Source organism: Dermacentor albipictus, chromosome 4 (genome assembly GCF_038994185.2).
Source record: "Dermacentor albipictus isolate Rhodes 1998 colony chromosome 4, USDA_Dalb.pri_finalv2, whole genome shotgun sequence".
Taxonomy (NCBI): Eukaryota; Metazoa; Arthropoda; class Arachnida; order Ixodida; family Ixodidae; genus Dermacentor; species Dermacentor albipictus.
In genome coordinates this window covers 92,931,412-92,954,437 of record NC_091824.1, presented here as the reverse complement: position 1 = coordinate 92,954,437, position 23,026 = coordinate 92,931,412, and the positions used below count along the sequence as shown (strand labels likewise).

The following is a 23,026-nucleotide window of genomic DNA, read 5'->3' as shown; positions in this document are numbered from 1 at the left end:
ATACTTTAAGATGTAGAGCGTTGACTTTGCGAGATCGTCGTTTTTGCGACTGATTATGCGTAAAAACCCAGACAACTGTTCTTCAGGCTCCTTGTACGCAGTGTAGCAAATGACCACTGTAAGTTGATCCCTGTGACTCGAATCAATTGTAGAATTAAACGAAAGAGCGAAGTGCTTGGCACTTGCAATATCGCAAGCAATTTTTTTTCAGACTTCAGTTCCAAGAGCTTCACAACCTCTTCCACAATAGTTGCAGAGAGGTAGGATATCTTGCCACGTCCAGCGTTCCCAAAGTTCATTATATGGGAAGCGAGGAAAGGATCAAACTTGGCTATCAGTTCAAGACACCCAAGGAAGTTGTCATTTTGGGGAGACACTAATAAATTGTTAGATCCCCCGAGAGCCCTCGTTCTGCCAGAAACATTACAACAGCAACTACACACTGAAGGACATTTCTCCAGTAAGTTGGCTGTTCTGAGCAGTGCTCTTCAAGGGATCAAATGACTGAGGCTCTAAGAGAACGCTGCTTGCACAGGTGAAGCACGCATTGTCTACGACACTCACTGTCCTCGTGTGTCATTAACTTCGCATGCGCCTTGTTCCATGAACTGAACACATCTGGCTCCGAAAATGGGTCCTTTCTTGCCGACATGAGAGTACAAGGAAGCATCATGTTCACTTTGGCGGTCAAGCCCTCGCGGGGGAAGGGGGTGGCACCCTAAGCCTGGAGGGCCTAGTTCATTTGAACCCTTTGAACCCTGGGTAATCCACCCCTGGTTAGGCAGCAGAAAATCGGCGATCTTGGTGCTGTGGTGGCCTTGCAGCGACATCTTCAAACTCGGTAAGGCCGCGAGCAAGTTTGTCTACGAGGCCCCGCTTCTCTGCGAAAGCTTGCATGCACTCAAAGCGTGCACCGCGTGAGATGATGAAGGGCTGTCGTCCACTTCCACATCGTCGTTGCCATCACTTTCGCTTGAAGATGGGTGAGGTGCGCCGGTAGCAACAATGTTGCTATCCGAGAAATCTACAGATGTAATGTCGACTTCTTGATAACACAAACATGACACGCCACAGCAAAGATTGTTGAACACTGCGACAACACCACGACTGCAAACATGCTGGTGGAATGAAGAAAAAGAAAATTCACGCAGGAAGTTCTCAGGGAGTTGCCTAAATATGCATAAGCATTGTGCCATTTGCTCATCTCCACGCAGCCTGGTGTCATTCTCGATGTTATGAAACTTGATCCGGCCAGTACAAACAAACAAACAAACCCACAGCGGCGCAAGGTGCATTGATAACGCAAGCAAAGTACTGCAGGTGGCGGCGGCGGGCGCACTGATGACGTTCCGATCATTATAAGCTGTTATCGCTCATGAGTGCCTTATCCATCCACGTCGAACCACTATGAGCCGTGATCAAAAGTACACCGGACCGCCTCCGTATGTGGCACGGCCATCCGGATCGTATCTTGAAAACATACTGCGATGCGGATAGAGAGTGCTGACTACTGATAGCTCCGTGCGCTGCGTTTTCACTGCTGTGCGCTCAAGATAGATGCGCCGGCCCACATCTTGAAAGTGATTTGCAAAAGGGGCAGGGTGCAGCTTGTGTTGAGAGCTTCGTGAGCGCTGTGTTCTCGCCGCCTCGTTCGCAATGAAGCAACAGGCAGCATGAAATTACAGTCACTCGTTGCTGCGGGCTTTATCTTGTGGGGAGCATACGTGCCCATTATCCCCTCATCGTCACGGTCGCGTCGAGAGCCAGCATAGGCACGGGAGAGGCGCACTATGCCCTCTCCTGCTTCCCTCTCGCCCTCGCGACGTGCGCACACCCTTCCTCCCCGACTCACAGGAAGGTAGCTGACAGGCGAGAAGGACATTCCCCTCGCAAAGGTAAAAATGCTTATTGCAATAGGACTGGCGGTGATAGCTGTGAATGCCACGTGCGATGACCCTGGAGAATATTTGCTGGCGCTGAAATGAGAAACTGAGTACACGCCGGCATTTTCACGTGAGATGGGCGGGAGAGTATTACGGTGAAGCTGCTGCTGCAGCAGGTAGCTATAGATTGTTCTCGAACGCACGCGCCTCACACATTTTTTTGTTTACACGGGATCTAGCGGCCAGAAAGTGTACCGTACAATTGCGGTCTGGCGATGTACTGAACGTTGGTGCCAAAAAATGTTTTCCGGGTATGTATGAACCAGCAAAAAATTGGCTTAACTCTAATGGGTAATTTTTTTCGTTCTCGATTGCGAACATTGGCGGCAGGAAAACGTATTTAATGGGGATGTATCAACATGGTTCTACTGTACATAGATGCATCGATAAAGGTAAAACACACCACAGCTTCACTGCTCGTCCTTCCCAGAGTGGAAGGGCTGATGAATTTCTCACTGATACCTTGAACACCTAATTTTTACATAGCCGGCTGTGCAATGAGCTACCAAAAATGAAATCATACGACAGCTGTTTCACAGAAGCTGTTGTTTATTACAAACTGCCTCATGAATTCCAGCTCAAGATGATGAAATAAGCATATCACATTACTTTTACAGGGCTGCCAACTAAGGAGGAAAGGTAATTGAAAATTCAAACTACTGGACACACATCACAAAATTTGCCAGACACTCACCCCTAACTTTGGCTGCCACCCACGCCTGGTACGCAGGGGAGCTATGGTAAGACTTGAGTGCCTCATTGTACTCCATCTGCAAGAGTAATAGAGCAAATTGGCACAACTTGCTTTGAGACAGGACAGACTCGCACACGGGGCTGCACAATAAGCCAAAGCAGTCATAGTTCAAGCAGGGACAGTATTTGGCATTATGGGAAAGGCAAGAAAAAGTCAGTGTGGGAGTACACCAAGAAAACTAAGAGCAGGAGAGGGCAGATCAATGATTTGCAACGGCAGAGGTCTTTAGCACATCCACTGGCACTTAAGCATCCAGGGATATGAAAAGAGGATAAAAAGTGAGAAAGACACAAAACTTTTTTTTTTTTTCAAGATTATCCTACTTGCAGCACCAGTCCTTACCCTATCAATTTGTGTAGCAAATAAAAAGAAATAAAGTTGGGTAACTTAGAGAAATTAAAACATTCATGAGGATGTCAGTATTCAATTTGTCCCACTGCCTTTACAGTAAAGCTGTTGGGGCTACAGCAGCCTCTGGTTATGGTCACTGCACGTGCATGGTGGAGAAGTATAGAAGTACCAATTTAAGTGCTCTGCAAGTACTTCACTGGCTACACATCCCCATATTAAAAACATTTTTACAGAAACATCAAAAGTTATTGTTACAATAAACAATCAGCAACAGGTTGAGAATGCAGCAGCTGATACCCCATGGAAAAAAGATTCACATATCCGCCAGCATATGCAGCTAAACCTCGATATAACGAACTTCTATACAACAAAATTCTCCATATAAGGAAGAATTTCGCTTTTTATAGCTGCTTGTCCATAGAACACTATGTATTTTGAACCTCAATATAGCAAAGTGTGTTTATACATGATTTCAATGCGACATTTCACTGCTGCCACAAAGGAATACCGAGGCAATAAATGGAAGTTTCCTCAAATGCAGATGGTCGAATGGTTGAATTACATGCAGCGGAGCAGCGTCACGTTCCACATAAAATCCAAGTGCGATAAGATTCTATAGCACCCCTGGTGCTGCTTGCTTGGGTGCGAGTGAAAGCAGGCAAGGGTGAGCCGAGTAGGTTGTGTAGGACAGACTCAAATTCAACAAAATGAATTTTTTTCTCATTCAACATTTCTTTTTCTGATAGCCCGATAATGAGTAAACGTTTACAGGCACTTTTGTGTAAGAAAAATACAGTCAGACCTCTATATATCGAACACGGATACTATATTGAATTATTGCGTATATCAAACATCTTCCATATCACCTGGAAAATCGCATGCATTTTTTATTTTTTATTTCGGCAGGGTTAGACGTAAAATGGATATATCGAACTCTGCCACCACGGACTATGTGCGCTCTGCTGACAGGCGGTGAGCTTTCCTGCAACACCCTCAAAGATAGCGGTACGCCATGGGCGTTCCCGACAGTTGCACATATAAACTGCGCCAAGTGTATGGCCTCCGAGATTAGCGCGCGCCAGCTGGCGCAAGCAAATCTCGGAGGCCATGGCTAATACGACAACAGCAATGATGCATTCCATTTGTCGCACTGACTCCTCCTCCGTGCCATGCTCTGTACCTGCCGTGCCTCAAGAGGACTGACGGTTTGCATCTACAAAGATGCGCTCAGTGGACTCGCCCATAGAACCTTGGCAGACGCCACTTGATACTCTGTTATTGACAGTGTTTCAAAATGCTTCAATTGACGGACGTGGAGGTCGCAGAAGAAGTAGCGGCCAAACAAAGGCACTACCGAGGTTGATCCCGCAAGCGCTGATGTTGTCCCATTCCAGACTTCGATTGGGGCTGTAGCTACTGTGGCCCTTCTACGCCGCTAGTGCTGTGCAATAGAGGGCACCGGTCTATCACTTATTGATCGTTTAGACTAAGTTGAGGACTCAGTGTTCACGCGGCTGCGAATAAGAAGCAGGCTACACTGCTGCAGTACTTTCAACCAAATAAATAAATATTTTGTGTGAAGGTTCAAGTTAGTATTTACTGCACCATGATTGGGGCGCGATTGGGCATTGTTGTTCGGAGCGCACATTCGGTTGCGCGCACGCGATTGGACTAGACTGTGCCGACTTTGCACCTACGCTAAATGCACGTGGCGCAATTGACCACACGCTCCCGGCTGACAAAGTTGGCACTGCCTAGGCCAATGCGCGGCGCAACCGAACACGCGCTCTGAACAGCGATCCCCGATCGCATCCTTGGTTCATTGATTAGCAGAAGTTTTTGACGCATTTTTTTCTGTGATTTTATATATTGAATTCTAGCTATATCGAACTATTTCGCTATCACTGCGCTGTTCAATATATCGAGGTTCGACTGTACATCAATGACTGTACTTATTTGCGTAAAAGTTGAAATTTCAATATAACGAAATTTCCACATAACGAGGCAAACTGCCAATTTTATTGACTTCACTATATTGAGCTCTAACTGTATAACATTGGATTCTCCGCCCCTCCTTGTTACCCATGTTCTCTATACACCTATCTCAGGCATGCACTGCAGTGGTATGGACAACTCGTACCCAAGGTACGTTTGTTCACGTAACAATTGCAATACCCGTGTTTGTGCAGGGATTAGCTGGGCCTTGAATGGTGCATAATTTGTGCTGCAGAGTTCAACTTGCTATCCATGCTTTTGGAGGAAATGCAAGGAGGCCCTGAGGCAAGATAAGGTTAACCCCCCTCTGCCAGTGCTGCAAACTGTCTTCTTTTGTCTTCACACCTGCTGACCTTAGCTGCCCATTTTTGCACATTCACATGACTGCAACTTGTCCATGGCAAATTAACCACTGCCTATATAATCATGTGCCTATGTAATTTGTAAAAATTAGAAGGGTTTGGGTGCAAGCTACAGTAGTTGGTACGGGTCATTAATTTTAAACAGCGCGAAAAAACAAAATGCATGGGCAAGGCAGAGCTCAGGACCAGTGCTGTATCTTCCTTGTCCGTGTGTGTTTTTTGGCGCTGTTTAAAATGAATGATCTGTAGGAAGACTATTTTCCATTTCCGTAAAAGTGGAGCGATAGAAAGCAGACGCAGTGTTTTTTCGTGGTAAGAGTAGCCCTCCCGCATTCTCGACTTGTCACCGACTGCAGAGGTAACACTAACAGTGAAATCAGCAAGCCCCCTATGTCAGCGCCAGTAAAAGAACATTTCAAACACCGAGAACACGATACTAATAACTTTGTACCCTTGTCACACAAGGGCGAGTCAAAACATAGACGTTTAGTGCATAGACGCCATGAAGCACAATCATGGGTAAGCAAAATAGGGGAAGCGAGGGGCTCGGTTTTTTTGTTAGAGTCAACTGTATGAACTCAGGAAGACATTGAAGCCAGGGAAAGTACAATGGAAATTAGCTGTTAATTTCAATTGAAATGCAATAAACAAGCGGAGAGAAGACAACACACTACAGATGGGAGCCAAACTCACATATGCACTATGCACGCAATTCACTCCCGTTGAGCTACCACGGTGGCTGTCCTCTCGTCAAACTTTCTTAGGTGCTGGTATATGTGTGCAAGATTAGTCCTGGGAGTGTTAGCCAGTGCCCCTCACTGCCATGGCAGCGGATGTGGAACATCCTTTCAGCTACATGCATCAAATAAAACAAGCAGTTCATTTTCCCCATCCTTTTCCTGGCTTCACATGGTTGTAACGATTATGGGTACAGCACATGGTGACAATGACCATAACCAAAGATGAGCACATGGCATAGCATGATGATCCCAGCCAGGTTGCGGTGAACTTGCACCCCAACAACTAGATGGATAAAAAGGAGGTGCAGTCAAGCAAGCAACAAACACACATTGCGGGACATGAACGAAGGGAGTTGAAGGGGAGGAGGACGGGGCAATCGGTGCAGCCAGCCAACGGACACAAAAGCAGGATTGAGAAAGAGCAAGGGAGGGAGGAACAAGAGAGGGCAGAGCCACACGAGGTGGCAGTGGTGATGTCAGATGCCCACCTTCTCAGTTTCGTAATCATCGACGTACTCCTGCTTTGCCTCGTCTGGCAGTTCTCTCCACATCTGACCGATTATTTTGCCGATTTCCCACAACTTCAGGTCAGGGTTTGTAGCCTTCACCTGATCCCACACCTTAAAAAGATCACAGGTCAATGAAGCTCATGACTTCCCCTTTCGGGCTGTTGCACCTTCAAGAGAGGTGCTTGGAAAGCACTAAGGCAACCTCTGGGCCTCTGGGAAGTGACACTAGACGTGATCTCATTCGCAGCAAGGTGATGGATGCATAATATCTTGAACAGGCTATGCCAGGCTATATGTGCCCCTATCACATCACGTAGACTACCTATGGCTTCTACACCAGAATAGATGCTTGGTAGACTGGGAGCCCTGTTACTTACAGTAGCACAATGCACACACGCTGGCTCTAGGAAAGAGCCCAACTTGAAAACAATTTTGTGTGCATGCACCAATTGTCACATTAAGAGTTAACGAAGCATTTGGTGCCAGACCTTACCTTTTTATAACCTAGACATAGACGTTGATGTAGCTTGGTAACATTCACAGGAGGAGTCTTTGCAGAGACTTAGGACACTAACATACCATATTTGCATGAATACAACAATATATATACGTATATATATGATATCATACAAGAAGCCAACAAATAATGACATTAAGGACAACACAAGGAAAATTACTTGTACTTACTAATTGAAAAATATATATATATATATTCCCCCCACCCCACTGGAACAACTAGCCTGATAAAGCACATTGAGTTAGATTTGTAACCACTGTTTGTTGCACTGAAGTACGGTCAGCTCTGCCACTGGGCTACTTACTACTAAGCTTTACAGCAGAGCCAAACTGGCAGGAGGCAGCATATGTCTGCAAATATGGACAGCCCAATTCAGTGCAAGAAAGGTGCACGAATGCAATGGTAGAAAGGGGTCCAAAAACAGCGACAAAGCTCATTGATGACCGTTAGGTTGAGTGGCCCAATTCACTACAGCAAGGTGCATCAAGGTGGCCTCACTATGCAGAGAAAGCTATGCCAGCGTACACAGCAGTCTGCCACTGCAGTGCACTGTACTCCCATTAGAAAACACTACAATTGTGCAACTTCACAAGCTCACGGGGCTCACAGACCTTACATCCCACTATGATATACACCATATTCTAGGAAGCCCTTGGAAATGGCAGTATTACGCACAGTTGTGCTATAATCGTAATTACTACGTATATTTCTGGTCACTCATAATTCACCTACTGCATTATATTCATGCAAATACAGTATTATCATAGCGCACAATCACCACTAAAGGATAACAATTACAGTAAGGCCCCTCAAGTGAAATGCCATGAGATATACTTTGTATTCATTAACAGAAAATTGCTTTAACTGGAACGAATGGGAACCCACAATGTAAATTTTATGTGTAACATTTTCAATCTTTATGCACTTCTAATTCAAACATGAAGGCAAATGCTGGGAAAATGAGTAAGCACATTAAATGTATTCACAGAGCATTCATACAAACATTGTTCCCTGTACAATCATTTCAGTCAACATTTTGAGATTACTTGTTCTGCAGAGACAAAGATTTGTAGGAGTGACTAAACTAAGTACAAAAGGTAATTCCACTCAATTATTTATGCCCACCTTCCCAGAAGCCTTTGCAGCTACCTCTCACCACTATCTTTTTCTGTTGTTTATATTCTGTACATATAATGAGATGCATCAATTGCTCAATGTATATGCAACACAAAAGTCACTGCAACAAATATTAATTATGACTTTTTGTCACGACGAAGCATAAGCTTTGTCAACAGTCAAGCTCTTGTGCATTTATCATTTGACATCCTGCGGAAAAATCAGTCTGTTTTTAGCAAGACATGGTGAGAGTTCAGCTCATGATCAGGAGTCTGCAACTCGTGGAACCTGCATGCATATGCATAAAAAAAGGAATGTGAGGTCTCAAGGCTTATACCTGGCCTCAACACTCTGCAAATAATCTAAACACCATTTCTTTACATAACAGCTTCACCTTTGTGTACCAATTTTCTAATAAGCCACAAACGTAGCATTATGTTCACACCTTCAGAGCATTGACTGCTGCATGAACACTCTTAGAACATGATCATTACAATGCTGGCACTCTCATTTTGAAAATGGGCGGCTGCTTAAACCAAAGATGAAGGACAGCATGGCACATATAACAGTCTCCTTGCATTACTACTACAGAGCAACCAAGTAATAAGAGAATGCGTCGATGATACAAAAATATGATGTTGTGGAACAGGCTGCACAAAAACGGAAGCAATTAACTTGAACAGTTTGAGTGCGAACAAGCTAGATGTATTTAGACTGCTGCCTCGCACTTGCCACATGTGACACCTGTCTGACAGGAGCAACACTGACCAACAAAGTTTGCAATACTGATATTTCGGATCCCGCAGAACCTTTTTCACAATAAATGTTAAAAATACCGTAAGAATTTTCTTTTTCACAATAAGACATTTCTGCTCCTAGTTAACACTGCAATGTATATTTCTTACTTCCTTCATAAGTTGTTGTTGAAGCAGTCAGTGCTATCGCAATCTTAATGCTGAACGCAATGTGTTTGCAGCACTGGATTGTTCTTGCATCCCAAATGTTGTGGCCACTTCCAGAAAGATAGGCTTGTTTTATCAGATTGTTGTGGCACAGACAACAGAGATATCCAAGGATTTCAGTTGGTTCTAAAAATGGTGGATGACACACAATTTCCAAGGGCCGGCTGTGAGTAGCGTCATTGTGTTTCCAACAGCTGTTTTAACCATGCTAACCCATCTTGCTGCTGCAGAGTTGCTTGCTTTTATTTAGCAAGCACAAGTTCGCGCAATGTTGAGTGCACATCCTTCAATTGCCTGCCTTCCTGCCGATGTGCCACCATGAGCAGCTAACAATGTAATGACTTGTCACAACTTTCAACAAGTCAACTCAAACATCTTAATGTTCTCTTCACGTTGCTGCAGCTGATGTTGCAAAAAATAAAATTTTAAACTGAGAGTCTCTTTAAGACACTTCACCTACAATCTGTGGTCAACTCTCATCTAAAATGATGGAAGTCTGCTGCCAGAGCGTGCTCTATATATGGGCCATGTCATGCATAATATTTAAGCAACCATTCATCACTTTTGTCTTTTTGTCAACACAGTTCCCATGTCCTTTTCAACAGATGTCAAAACATCATTACTAACTTTTGTGGTCAGTGTCCACCTCCTTCACATTCATGCATTGCCTCGATTCAATTAGAGCTTGTGCTCTGGACAAAAGAACTGAAAACAGAAATTGTGGAGGAATCCCCCTTCCACTAGAATGTAGCCAGGCTATGGGGAACAACACACTTAGTCAAGGTAAGAAAGCTACCTGAAACTAAGCCTAGTGGGAGGCTAGCAGACCAAGTTTTCCTGTCAACTCAAAACAGTAAAGAATAGATAGTTTAGAAGAAATCCAAAATGAAGCAGCAGTTTAATAATAATAAAAGAAGGAATAATTAGGGACTATGAGTGATGCCACAGTGGAGAACCCTCGATAATCTCAACAACCCTAGAGTCCTTTAATCTGCATATACATTTTTGTGCATGAGCATTTTCACATTTCTAACTTATCGGAACAAGGCTGTGGTAGCCTGAAATCAACCGGACGACTTGGTGCTTAGCAGCAAAGTGCGCTCTTTGGTAACACTTGGCCCTTGCACCATAAAACAACAAATTCATCAGCAGCAACTAATTCACTGCGGCCACATGACTTCACAAAAAGAAAAGTTAGCCTCTCAGTCGATTCAAAAGTAGACAAAAATAAGTGAAACCCAGTGCCTAAATGCCAAATAACTTCAGAGGGAGCCATTAATTTCCTGAATAAAGCTTCCTTCAGCTCGGATTGGTGGCAACAGCATATAAACTGCCGAAATGTCTGCACATCATTCAGCCCACCACTCGACACCTGCGATTGTAGTCTACATATTGCAGATATTTTTTGATGAGAAGATAAGCACAATGCCCGTTAGTCACTACTTATAGCTGATTTTATGTGTGTTTATTGGAACATGTACTTGCCTAATACAGTTATGGCAAGAAAGAAAACAGCTTTTAGACATAATCAACTGCCTTTGTACTCCGGCAGCTATCTCATAAGAAGCCAAAAACCTATTACCACAATGCTGTATCACGGAAATGGTCCAAGTTTCATTCTAATGAGATGCATGTAATCTGTGCAAACTGATGGAAATCCTTTAAAATATAATTAACGATAGGAACGAGCAGGAGAACAACACAAGGCTGAGTTGCAAACTGCTGGTCTAAATAAAGCAGAGGTGCCATGTCGAAGTTAAGAAGCAAAATGATAAACTTGGGGGGGCTGTAATCCTTACCATTTTTCTTACCTTTCTACTGTACCTCATGTAAGGCATCAGGGGCTTATCAGGTGGCTTTGGTGGTTTGGGCACGCGGCTTTCGGCCTGTACAAGTAAAGATGGCAACAGTGCAATCAACATTAGTCTCCAAGGTCACGGCAGCCAAGAGTTGGCAACAGATCAATAATGTTAGCTCTTCTAATTAACTCAGACATTAATTGGTGCTACTATTATTTGCTACACTTGCACTTATAGGTGAGGAAAAGTGTGAACAGTGTTGGGTATCGCTAAATGCGGAGCATGTCAGGTCTGTAGTCACAAGAAATTGGTGCTTTTACTCTAATGCTACAACCACTAAAGAGAAACTTTATGTGACTGAAAATTTTTGAAAAGTTCATCTTTACATCGAATTGCTTTGAGTCTACAAGGAACTGGTCACACACAGAACTCCAGCTGCCTGACAAGATGTATCACTCTCATTAACTGAAATAATAACAACTTGGAATCAACTAACAAACTTCTTGGCATCTCGTATGAGCAATTGTTTGCGACAATGGCGTTTTTGAGGATATGACACCAGAGTTTTGGTTCTATAGCATGTTTGATCAACACTAATACACATAATAAACAACTGGGGTCCTTCGCAAAACCAAATAATTTCCAATTTTTGCACCCTGAACAAGTTTTGTGAAAATCGGGTTGAACCCTATTTCCCCTTAAGTTTTCCCCTTTTGTAAGAGGTAGCAAATGCAGGTGTTACAAGACTAATGAATGCTGCTCGCCTTGTGTAAGAAAGTGGTCAAAATACATTACCCATACAATTCACATAGAAGTAATACTTGCTTCATTATTGCTCAACACTGATGCAAAATATATTCAGCACTTGCCAGCCTTGAGTGAACGAAAGCTTGCGCTGCTTTTTTAGCAGCAGCACTTACGTTAATACAATAATGGCAAATTGCATCGCAGTTCCCACAATTCACACATATGGTAAACAGAGGTAACGTGCAAAGAAGCAAACGCACCACTGACATCACTCTGCATTGCGAACGACAGCTGTGACGTTGGGAAGAAGTTTTCCAAACTAAGGTACGTTCAAAGAAAGGTGGCAGATTGGACTAGTTGGCATTTCATTCATCCTGTTACAAAGGCCTACGGCGCGAAGCAGTAAAACAGGACGACCACCATAAAAGGCCCAACAGGTCCATAGCATGGACAAGAGAAATAATGTCCCACATGTGTACAATAATGCACATAAACAAGGGCTTGCAAGATTACGTAAAGCATCACGTTTTTTCAGGAACATGACTCGATGCATGGCTATTTGTGGTTTTATTTTTTTCTCTCTTTTGCCTTTGCTAAAGAATGTACAGAGAACAAACGGAGTGAACAAGGCATCACCAAAAATGTTCCCATATTGTTGTTTATGTGGTTTCTTTTAAAAGTGCAAATAATGCCTGGCAGCAAGAATTTGTATAGATAAGTTCGTCACATAAATTTTAGACCATTGCCTGTGTTAATCGTTTGGGTAAATTACTAGGAAAATTCTGAAGTTTGAGCTGGCAGACAACAAAACAGGCCAATTTCTCCTCAGTTTTCCTTTTTTAGAACAACACCTATTTTGCCCCCCTCCCCACCCAAATTTAAATAGCATATAACTCAAGTACATAGGACCCTACAGATAACTCGTAAGACATTCTACCATTCTTTCTCATGTTCGGTTTATGGATTGATGTCACAAAACACAGTGCTCACAAATTATACTGAAACTTCAGTCACAGCTGAGAGAACACAGGATACAGAGCTTGCAAATTAGAAGCTCTTTAGAGTACATGAGCAGAAGTTATTAAGCATGCATGAACTTCCCGTTCTTCATTCACTATTGTTCATGCGCCATAGGCTGAAGAAAAAAGCAGAGCGAAAGCTTGCGAGATCTGCTATGTCAGGAGTTGCACATGTGTATTAAAATGAGTGTAGGCCTAGCAGCACATTAGTGGTTGCAGGTCAAGCAGAGTTCCTTCTTTAGCATAGCTGATCCGAGCTGTAACCATTCCAAGCACACAAGCCATTCCCTTCCCCTACACAGAGAAAAGCAGCTTAAGAGGGGCATACAGTAAAGGTTCACTAGTGGACTGTCTATTTCGGTCGCTGCTGACTGGCTGGAGCTGTATGAGCTAGGAGGAGATAGGGCTGGGGGCACCTGTCTCCTCCTCTTTCGTACAGCTCCAGTCAATCAGCAGCGGCAGAACTATAGTCCACTAGGTGGGCTCTTACAGAATATCCCCCAGGAATATCACGTCTCAGTTTTGCATTGCCCATATTACCGCAAAAGCAATGTAGGTGAATGCAGATGTATTCTGCATCTACATTAGTGGTTATGGGATAATAAATGAGGAATGATGACATGTTCTCGGGACATTTCAAGCTATCATCAGTGTGCCAAGTTAGAAGAAAGATACAGACTTAATGAGAAACATTAAATTAATTCAGTGCACTAAATGGCCAATGGAGTACGCACTGATGCTACATGTGTCAAGAGACAGATGGTGCGTCTGGCATGTATACATCGGAGCCTTGCATAAAAGCCAAACCTGCACTTTTGATCCAACAATGGTGCGGCACTGTACATCTCAGTAGATGCTCATTGGATGTTTGTACATTTGTGCCTAATACATACACCTCGCACATAACACCAAGGCCAAATAGTCCTGCATATTTTTAAGGGAGCGGCAAATCAAGTGTGCTCAGCATGACACACGAACATCACTTACGCCTCCAACGCCACGTGATCCCAACTTGAGTGGATTGAATGATGGGTGCCCATGTGGGGATGGCACGAAAGGGCTGCTGTTGGCAGAGGAAGGCTGCAGATAGCAAGATGCTCATTCATTAGTATACCAATGTGTGCGGTTAGCAGGAGAACATCATGAAACAGAGAAGAGATTAGTATTTGCAGACAAATTTTAGTTTCAAGGCGACCAGCAGAATGGATTAATTTGGGATGTTCGTGTATGATATCTTCAAAATTGCAGTGAATAAGAAAGTGCATGCAGCTGCATGAAAAATGTGATAACATGTAGGCAAGGTTAAAAATTAACTCATTTTCCCATATGACGTAACTAGTAATTAATATCTGCCACTTCCATATATATATTTATTTCAATCAACGCATAGTAGAAAAAGATATATCTGTGCGAAAACCGAGCACCGAGAGTTTCGTTGAAAGCACAGCAAAGCTGATAACACTTTTTATTTTTCGTCTAGCGACGCAATTTGAAAAATAAGACACTCATTCAAGTTCTCCAAGACGATGCAGTCACAACGTAACAAGAGACAATCGCACATACCATCGGCGAGCTTGAATTTGAAGTTGTGCCTTGCGCCCGTGGCCTCTCTGTTGAACACAAGGAAAAAGAAAAACGAGACATCGCGAATCCGCCTTTGTCAAATCTTGACATTCGCGAAGCATGAAGCTGGCGCTACGCAAATATGTATCGATTTTCCTCCGCGCTCATTGTTCATTCCTCCCTTCATTTCCTGGGGGAAACAAGAGAAGCATCCTGCGGGCGATCACAAGCTTTGCGTGCCTACAAAGAGTGGCAGGCTATAATCGTACGCGCAAATTCTCCCAGCCCGAGTCTGGCCAGGTCATCGTTGACACGAGACTAGACCAGGGAAGCTTGACAAACCGCTGCGCCGGCTACCGCCTCGCAGAGCATAAAAAAATGGAAGACATGTTGCATCGCTTACGGGGCGCAGGCGGGGTCGCCGCGGCCATCTGCGCTTGACGGTAATTGGGCGGAAGAGCCATGGGCAAGAGTTAATGCACAGCTAAAAAGTAAAACTGTATGTACACTATAAACAGACGACTTAAAACCGCGCGATTAAGCTCGCGCACGGATAGACGAGCTCATGGCGGAGAGCTTCACGCGCCCAGCAAAGCAAAAACTAAAATAAAATTGCACGCCCATAGGCGTCAGCGCTGGTGGCGCGCGCGGCGGACACTCAATGTAAAGTCCCTAAATACTTTTTTACTTTTACCTTTAAAAAAAAAACAGGAAATATAGGAAACAACGTAGCACGCGGGCGGCCGCCACGATGCCAACTCTAGAGATATATCCCTAACGTGGTATTAGCCCCGAGAACGAACACGAGCGGCGCTGCGAGCGCCGCTCGCGTGACGTCAAGGCACGGACTCGCGCCTGTCGTCTGCTACAGTTCGGGCGTTGTCCGGGCGCTTTCTGCGGTGTTTTCGTTTGTTCGCCCTCGTTCTCTCTGCTTGTATACTTATGGTGGTCGTCTCAAATACATTTTTACGACGTCTTTTTTTGCGAACATTTATTCAAAGAGCTAATTTCTTAGACAACAATGCAGCTCTCGAAGGCAACGCTACAGTGCCAGCCGAAGCGACGCAGACCAGCCCATTGCGGGTTTTTCATACGCGGATAGACAATCGCAAAAGCATAGCCTATAGGAATCCAGTTATGATACCATATCTGCCGCGGTGCAACAAGTATGTCACAAAGCTGGCTATATATGACTTCTACAGCAGTTACGTTGATTTTATTCCGCTAAAACAGGTTTGCTCACGACGAGTAGTTCATGGTATAATATCGAATTTTTGCATTTCCTCACAAAAACGCTCGGCAGTAGCACGGGGACTTAACTAATACTAACTAACTAACACTATATTTGGCAATACGAAACTCTATAGTTTGCACCCTTTGGAGAGTATCTTGTCCCACAATGATAATCGTCATCTATCTTGCCCGCATTTTCTTTCTTTAACGCTGCGAGCCCGGTACTTCCAGGTCATCAGCAGGTCACGAACGACATATGCGCATTATCAGTATGACATAGTATTCTCGACAGGAAAGTAGTGAGCGCAGTTTTTTCAAGGAAGGAAACGCAAGCCAGGTAGATGACGATTATCATTGTGGAACAATAGAGACTTTTAGCGTGTCCGGTATTCGGGCAAGCGCGGGCGGTTTTCCGGTTTAGCGGGGGCGTCAAATAGAGCGGCCAGATTGGTGGCGCAAAGCTCAACCACACAAACACATAGCTAATTACTATATTCTGCTTAGCTGCTGGCGTAAATTTTCGACAGTGGCGTAATCGTGTTCACAATAGAGACGTTTAGCTTGTACGCTAATCCGGTAAACGGGAGCGGTTTGGGCGGGTTACCGGATGGTCGGGGCGTAAACGTGAGCGGTGAAGCCGCCTGGTGTTGTAGAGCTCAACCAGACAAACGCATAGCTAAAACTGCAGTAACTCACCATATCCTGCTTCGCCACTCGTGCAAATTTTTGGCAGCGGCGTAATTGTGAACACGATTACGCCACTGTCGAATATTTACCCCAGCAGCTAAGCAGAATACAGTAATTAGCTCTGTGGTTGTGTGGTTGAGCTTTGCGCCACCAGCTGGCGCCACCGATCGGGCCGCTCACCTTTACGCCCCCGCTAAACCGGAAAACCGCCCGTGCTTTCCCGGATACCGGACGCGCTAAACGTCCCTAATTACGCCGCTGCCAAAAATTTGCACGAGTGGCGAAGCAGGATATGGTGAGTTACTGCAGTTTTAGCTATGCGTTTGTCTGGTTGAGCTCTACAACAACACCAGGCGGCTTCACCGCTCCGGCCGCTCACGTTTACGCCCCGACCATCCGGTAATCCGCGCAAACCGCTCCCGGAATAGCGTACAAGCTAAAAGTCCCTATTATAAGCGCCGATGGGTGCAAACTTTTGAAGAGCTAGTGCACATGAAACTAGAGCATGGACGCAAAAGGCTCTTGCTGCTGTTGACACTGTGAATTCATACGACTGGGAATGAGTAGTCATTCATTTCAACGTCCATTATGAGACAGTTGTTTTAGTATAGCGTATGCTATACCATTGCGTACGCTAAAATATAGCGGATCGTCACTGCGCATGCGCTGAACGCTTACGAAATAGCGGGCGCACGCAACGCAAACGAGTTAGCGTATAGCTAGCGTATCCGGCGTCCAGCGTCGTTTCGGCAAACATTTTCGAACCACACATACCCAGGCCCTCCATGTGACGCCAGGAATTGACTGAACTAATTCAACTTCCCAAGCTAAAATATGTGGAAAAATCGTAAAATACAACTTGCACACAACCTATAGACATGGTAGCTCCGAGATTGTAATCTGAATATACAAGAAAACAATTCTATTACACGAAAACTCAAACCCCTTTTCCTGCATTTCTAGAATGCACAGACTGGCAACGGCATCCGCTAATTGCGCACGCCGGCGCGTAACTATCTTCGAGTCCACGGAGCAGCGCACCCGCTTCCTTGAAACACTTCCAGATGGCGCTCGCCTCCGCCGCATCGCGGCCCATACAAGAGGCCGCGTTTCTACCAGAAAACCCGCCTTCGTGCATATAGCTTTCGTCGCGAGCGTTTCCCGGTAAACATTACGGTTACATACGCTGCAGTCAGCGCTAGATTAAGGGGGGGGGAGGGGGGGGCTAAGGGGCCTGCAGCCCAGGGCCTCACCTCGGACAGTAGAAGGGGGCCCATTTATTCTAACCTGCTTAGTATATGGAACCATGGGCAACGGAACCTTGAGCGACACGAGGCGAGAAAACCAGAATGAGCAGACGACCAGAACGAGCAGCTCGTCGAGCAGCAAAAACAGAAATCCCCCGCCACTGTGGCGGGGCCCTCTTTCTTACAAAGCGAGGTGCGTTTGCTTGGAAGAGTTTTTGTGGTTTCCTGTCAGTCCGTCAGTCCGTCTGTCCAATACTGTCTGGAGAGGAGGGGCAAGGGAGAAACACCTAAAACAAACTTTTCCTTAAAGGGACACTAAAGGGAAACAATAAATCAGTTTAGACTAATAAAGCATTGTTTGAGAACCCTGCAGGTAGTCATTTCAAGAAAATAGTTTGAATATTAGATGAGAAAATGAAGGTCCAAGTATCAGTATTTGAATTTCGCGCCGAAACGCCAGCGCCGGTACGTCAGCGTGACGTCAGGGATTCCAAAGTTTGTTTTCGCATTTGGGCCGCGTTGGCTGAATAAAGGTTCCTGAAACTTGGCATGTTTAATATTTGGTTCCTTTAGAACACAATGTAGTCAATCTGTACCGCTATATATAATTAGTAGGCCGTAGAAGATGCCATCAAAATCCATGACGTCACAGCCCCCAGGTGCGGGAACTTAAGTAGGCGTCGCCACGCGTATTTCGTTCTTGCGCTTTTTCTGGCTTACCAAACGTCTTATCGCAAGAGTGGCGTTTTTAGTGTTGCAGAATGGTGATTTACTGATGCAGAAGAAATCATTTTTCACTTTAGTGTCCCTTTAAAGTCTAGCTTTTGCTGAAAACAGAATGCAGATTAATCACAAAGTGAACATATGTGTTGGTGTTTACAACAGCACGCATTTAAAGCAAGCTTTGTTGTTTTCCTTATAACAACAACAGTAAGCCCGCTGATCGCACTTCGTTCTTTTTAATTTGGTAATTAAAATGAAACATGGCAGATTTCCAGTAGCGTAGCAGGCGACAGGGGGGGGGGGGTCAGTATAGGGAAAGGGGGCCTACATGCGCATTAGCTCAGGGCCCCCATTTTTCTTAATCCGGCCCTGGCTGCAGTTGCCGGGAAGCATGAGAAGTAGTCAAGGATCTTTTAATGCTAGAGCGTTCCTCTCATAAACGCGAAGTTTAAGCGTCCTCCAAGTTTTTTTTTTTTTTTTTTTTGAAGACAATGTCTAGTGTTACCTCCACTTTTTCATATTGGGTATCTGGGTTTCCAGCCTTTCTCACGAGCAGATCTTGTAGGTATTGCAGTGTAAAAGGTCCACTTCGACCTACAGGCTATCAAAGCATTATTGAGATATCAAATTATTAGACAGCTGTATGAAGTAAGGTTAGTCATTTTCAAGTAAAACTCTTGCTTGGGAATTGGTTCATGCTTGAATGAGTAAAGGCAAGGCGCAAAAGACAAGGACTGAAGAAGGACACAAATGACAGGACCAGCACCTCCTACTACTGGAAATATATTCGCTTACTAATTAAGCACATTGTCATGCACGCACAGGGAAACAAGAAACATCTCACTCGATTGATGACCGCGGACATTTACTGTCAAACAAATATCGCAACGCTAGTGTGCTGAAGAGTGGTAGCAGAGGCGGGCGAATTCCCCCTTTGATTGTGCTGCCTCTCACTTCAAAGCATGCAAGAATGCAACGCAGATCGCCTCCAAGGTTGGACACGAGCAACCATGCTCAGCCGGCTCAGCCAGTGCTGCTGGAGTAGAAATAGGAGATGCACACTAAAAACCTGGCCCCTGACATGTGAGAAGGCGTGCATCAATATACTTTCTCGTGTTACAAACACATATGCATTCAGGCCAAAAGTCAAGGCTTTCCTGGAGTGCCGACGTCCCCTGTCATACTATCAGCTTGAGGAACCAGAAAATTAATAAACTTAATTAAAAAATTAATTAAAATTAATTAATTAATTAAAAATTAATAAGGGTGCTGCTTTGCTATAGGTACAACATCAATTCTAGCTCGTTCATTGGCTAAAATTTTGTGCGTGATGTACCATAAACGGTACATCACTGTGCCTAGCCATGCTGGAATCCTAGGAAATCAAGAAGCCCATATGGCATGTGATCAATTAACTTACCACCATGCCTCAAATATAAGCCAGTTGGACCCCTTCGGACTCTGAATAAGATCCGGATGAGCACCGGACAGCTTGTCATGATCCGCCCAGGTTAATGAACGACGGAGGGCTCGAGGCACCCTCTGTTAGACAGACGCTCCACAACGTGGTAGCACTATGGTGGTAGTGACGAACGATGACTGACCGCCGAGCAGCTGTGCTTGTCGGTGTTTATTGGGTGCAGTGACCAATGTTGCCTACCGAGCCTGACAGACCCCCAAGCCTGGCGGGCCAATGAAGATTATGCCCGAGGGGGCGTTACATGCTTGTTACAGCCCCTTACGCCCAGTTTGTTAACTAAAAGAAACAAATGTCTAAGTTCAGAGCATAAGGCTCTGCCTCCGTCCTAGCCGGGTCGACGGTGCCTGCTACCCAGGAGAGTAACGGCCCGGTGGCCTTCGCCGTCGAGTACTCCGCCTGAGCACCGGTGTTGACGGGTCGGGTGTTGCAACGTTGGGTGCTGCCAGAGCCAGCCTCGCTCCATCCGGAGGGTGCGCAGTGGCCGGCCTTGTGAGTGGTGACGGGCTCGACACCAGCCCAACAGGCGCTGCACCACTGGCAACGCTTGCCCCCTACAAGGTGGGCGGCGCTCCACTGGAAGCAACTGGTGTTGCCGCTAGTCCTCCTGCGGGCTGGAACTCTGAAGTGGAAGTCAAGGGTGCTGGGCAGGCCCTGAGGTGAGGCCTGACACGGTCAGCATGTCTGTGCCACATGACCCCGTTTGGCATGCGGACGAGCAGCGATGAGGCACTGGCAGGAGACACCACCTGTCCGTCGGACCAGGGTGGGCCAGGACGGACGTTCCTGGTGAAAACTGGAGCTCCCAGCTCCGCCAAAGGCCCGGGACGGCACCCTTTGTCAGCAGCCACCTTCTGCTTCTGCTTTAGCTGCTTCAGGAGCACTGTGGATCAGAGGTCCGGATGCAAGACGTCCAAGGGTGTCTTGACCATCTGACCCAACAGGAGCTCACAGGGGGCACAGCCCGTGACATTGTTGGCTGTGGTCCTGTATTGAAACAGTATCCGGGCAGTCTGCGTCCAGAAATCCCCAATCTGGCTCTTCTTGAGCTTGTCGTTGATGGTTTGCACCACCCGCTCAGCTGCACCGTTTGAAGCAGGGTGGTATGGCAGAACCATCATCCGGCTGATTCTGTTCTTCGTTAGCCAGGCCAGGTACTCTGTGCTGGCGAAAGCAGGACCATTGTCAGACACGATGACATCCGGCAATCGCTGGGCGGCGAAAACCTGTCGTAGCGCTGCAATGGTCGCACCTGCTGACGGAGTGGTGACAGGTAGAACCTCCACCCACTTCGAAAAGGCATCCACCACTACCAGGAAGTAATGGCCCTTGAAGGGCCCCCAAAATCCACATGCAGGCGAGACCACTGTCTCTGTGAGAACGGCCAGGGGGTGATTTCCACATGACACGAGGCCCACTGATGCTCCTGGCGGACTTGGCAGCTCTGCACCATGCGAGCAATGTCCTGGTCCAGGCCAGGCCACCACACGTGGGACCGGGCCACCATCTTGGTCTTTTCTACGCCAGGATGACCCACGTGCAGCAGCTGCAGGACCCTGGATTGGAGACATTGTGGGATCACCACTCTGGAACCCCACAGTAGGCAGCCCTGCTGCAGGCTCAGCTCAGCTGCCTTGTGGCTACAGGCCTGCTGAACCAATTCCTCCCTACGGGACATCGCCTTGACCACCTGAGACAGGAATGGCTCCCAGTTGGTCACTTACAATACCGCAGATCTGGAGAGTACCTCCGGGTGTGTGTGCTCCAGCATGAACACTTCAGCAGGTTCTGGAACAGCATCAGGCAGCTCTGTCAGGGCCAGGCGGCTCAGGGCATCAGCAGATCCCAGGTCTTTTTCTGGATGGTAAACCAGTTGGTAATTGTAAGCTGCCAGCCTCAAGGCCCAGAGTAGCACTCGAGGTGATGCCTGCACGGGAACTGTCTTGTCAGGTCCCAGCAGCCCCAACAGTGGCTTGTGGTCCGTGACCGCCTCGAACTTCTGGCCCCACAGATACTGGTGGAAGCGTTCAACACCGAACATGAGGGCCAGGCCTTCATTGTCCAGCTGGCTGTAGCGTTGCTCTGCAGCACGAAGCCTATGAGAAGCAAACGACACAGGGTGTTCTTGGCCATCCTTGTCCCGGTGCACCAGGACGGCTCCCATGCCGTATGGCGACGCATCTACGGTCAGGATGACAGGCTTGGCAGGATCGAAGTATACTAGCACTGGAGTTTTGGTGATTAGCTCCTTGCTGTGCTGGAAGGCCCGGTCCTGCTCCTTCTTCCAGACCCACTGCTGACCATCTCGAAGCAGAAGATGGAGCGGCTGAAGATGCTCCGACAGGTTCAACAGGAAACTCCTGTAGAAGTTTATGAGGCCAAGGTAGCTCTGAAGTTTCTTCTTATTCTGGAGCTTAGGCGCCTTGAGCACAGCATGAACTTTGTGGGGAGCCAAGGCTAGGCCAGCCTGGGAAGTGGCGCCAACAGCCCCAAGTACTCAACACTGGGGGCCAGGAAAATGCACTTTTCCAGCTTGAGCTTGAGGCCGGCATCCTGCAGTTGTGCCAGGACATTATGCAGGTTTTGCAGGTGGTCCCGGTCGTCGCTGCCTGTAACCAGGATGTCATCCAAGTGCATCGCCACGTGCCTCATGCCCCTGAAATGGTTGTCTATCTCCCTCTGAAATATGGCCGGGGCTGAGGCTACACCAAACGGTAAGCACGTGTACTGGAAGAGCCCCAACGTTGTCAATATTGTGACATACCTCCGGGAGGCATCCGGGAGCACCAGCTACTGGTAAGAATCTCTGAGGTCAAGCTTGATAAACTTCTGTCCACCGGACAACGCTGACCAGAGATCTTCAATCCGGGGCAGCGGGTACTTCTCGACGGTAGCGACGGGGTTGATGGTAACCTTGAAATCCCTACAGACCCCGACGCCATTTCGCTTGGGGACTGGTACAATAGGAGCGGCCCATTCAGACGTCTTGATGGGCACCAGCATACCTTCTCGCTGCAACCGTTGCAGCTCCTGGATGACCCCGTCCTTCAGGGCGAACGGCAGGTGGGCGAGGCTTGAAAAAACGTGGCCGGGCTCCCTCAGGTACATACATGCCAGCCGTCGTGCCGGCAAATGTGCCCACCCCTGGCTGGAACAGAGACTTGAACTCGATTAGGAGGCTGGGGACGCCTTTCACCGCATGCAGGCTGGCTTCCTAGTACTCTGGCAGATGAACGCCCAGTGCATGGATCCAGTTTCGGCCCAGCAGCGTCGGCGACGACC

The 23,026-nt window shown here is 46.5% G+C and overlaps 1 protein-coding gene across 12 annotated transcripts in view; it reads right to left on the bottom strand.

Moving 5' to 3' along the window:
• LOC139059192 (SWI/SNF-related matrix-associated actin-dependent regulator of chromatin subfamily E member 1-like) overlaps positions 1 to 19,863 on the bottom strand; it is a 37,493-nt gene extending 17,630 nt beyond the window's left edge. For 2 of the 12 annotated variants that reach the window (XM_070537252.1, XM_070537255.1), the window contains exons 1-6: positions 19,688 to 19,862; positions 14,378 to 14,424; positions 13,802 to 13,894; positions 11,049 to 11,135; positions 6,634 to 6,765; positions 2,638 to 2,713 (exon numbers count right to left, since the gene is read on the bottom strand). In XM_070537252.1, coding sequence (XP_070393353.1) covers positions 2,638 to 2,713; positions 6,634 to 6,765; positions 11,049 to 11,135; positions 13,802 to 13,894; positions 14,378 to 14,424; positions 19,688 to 19,766 — 514 coding nt within the window. In that variant the 5' untranslated portion in view covers positions 19,767 to 19,862. Of the gene's footprint in view, positions 1 to 2,637; positions 2,714 to 6,633; positions 6,766 to 11,048; positions 11,136 to 13,801; positions 13,895 to 14,377; positions 14,425 to 14,780; positions 15,008 to 15,071; positions 15,169 to 19,687 lie in introns of those variants that run through there. The other 10 variants (XM_070537253.1, XM_070537263.1, XM_070537259.1 and 7 more) reach the window with 10 other exon arrangements.
• Between the last annotated feature and the right edge of the window lie 3,163 nt (positions 19,864 to 23,026).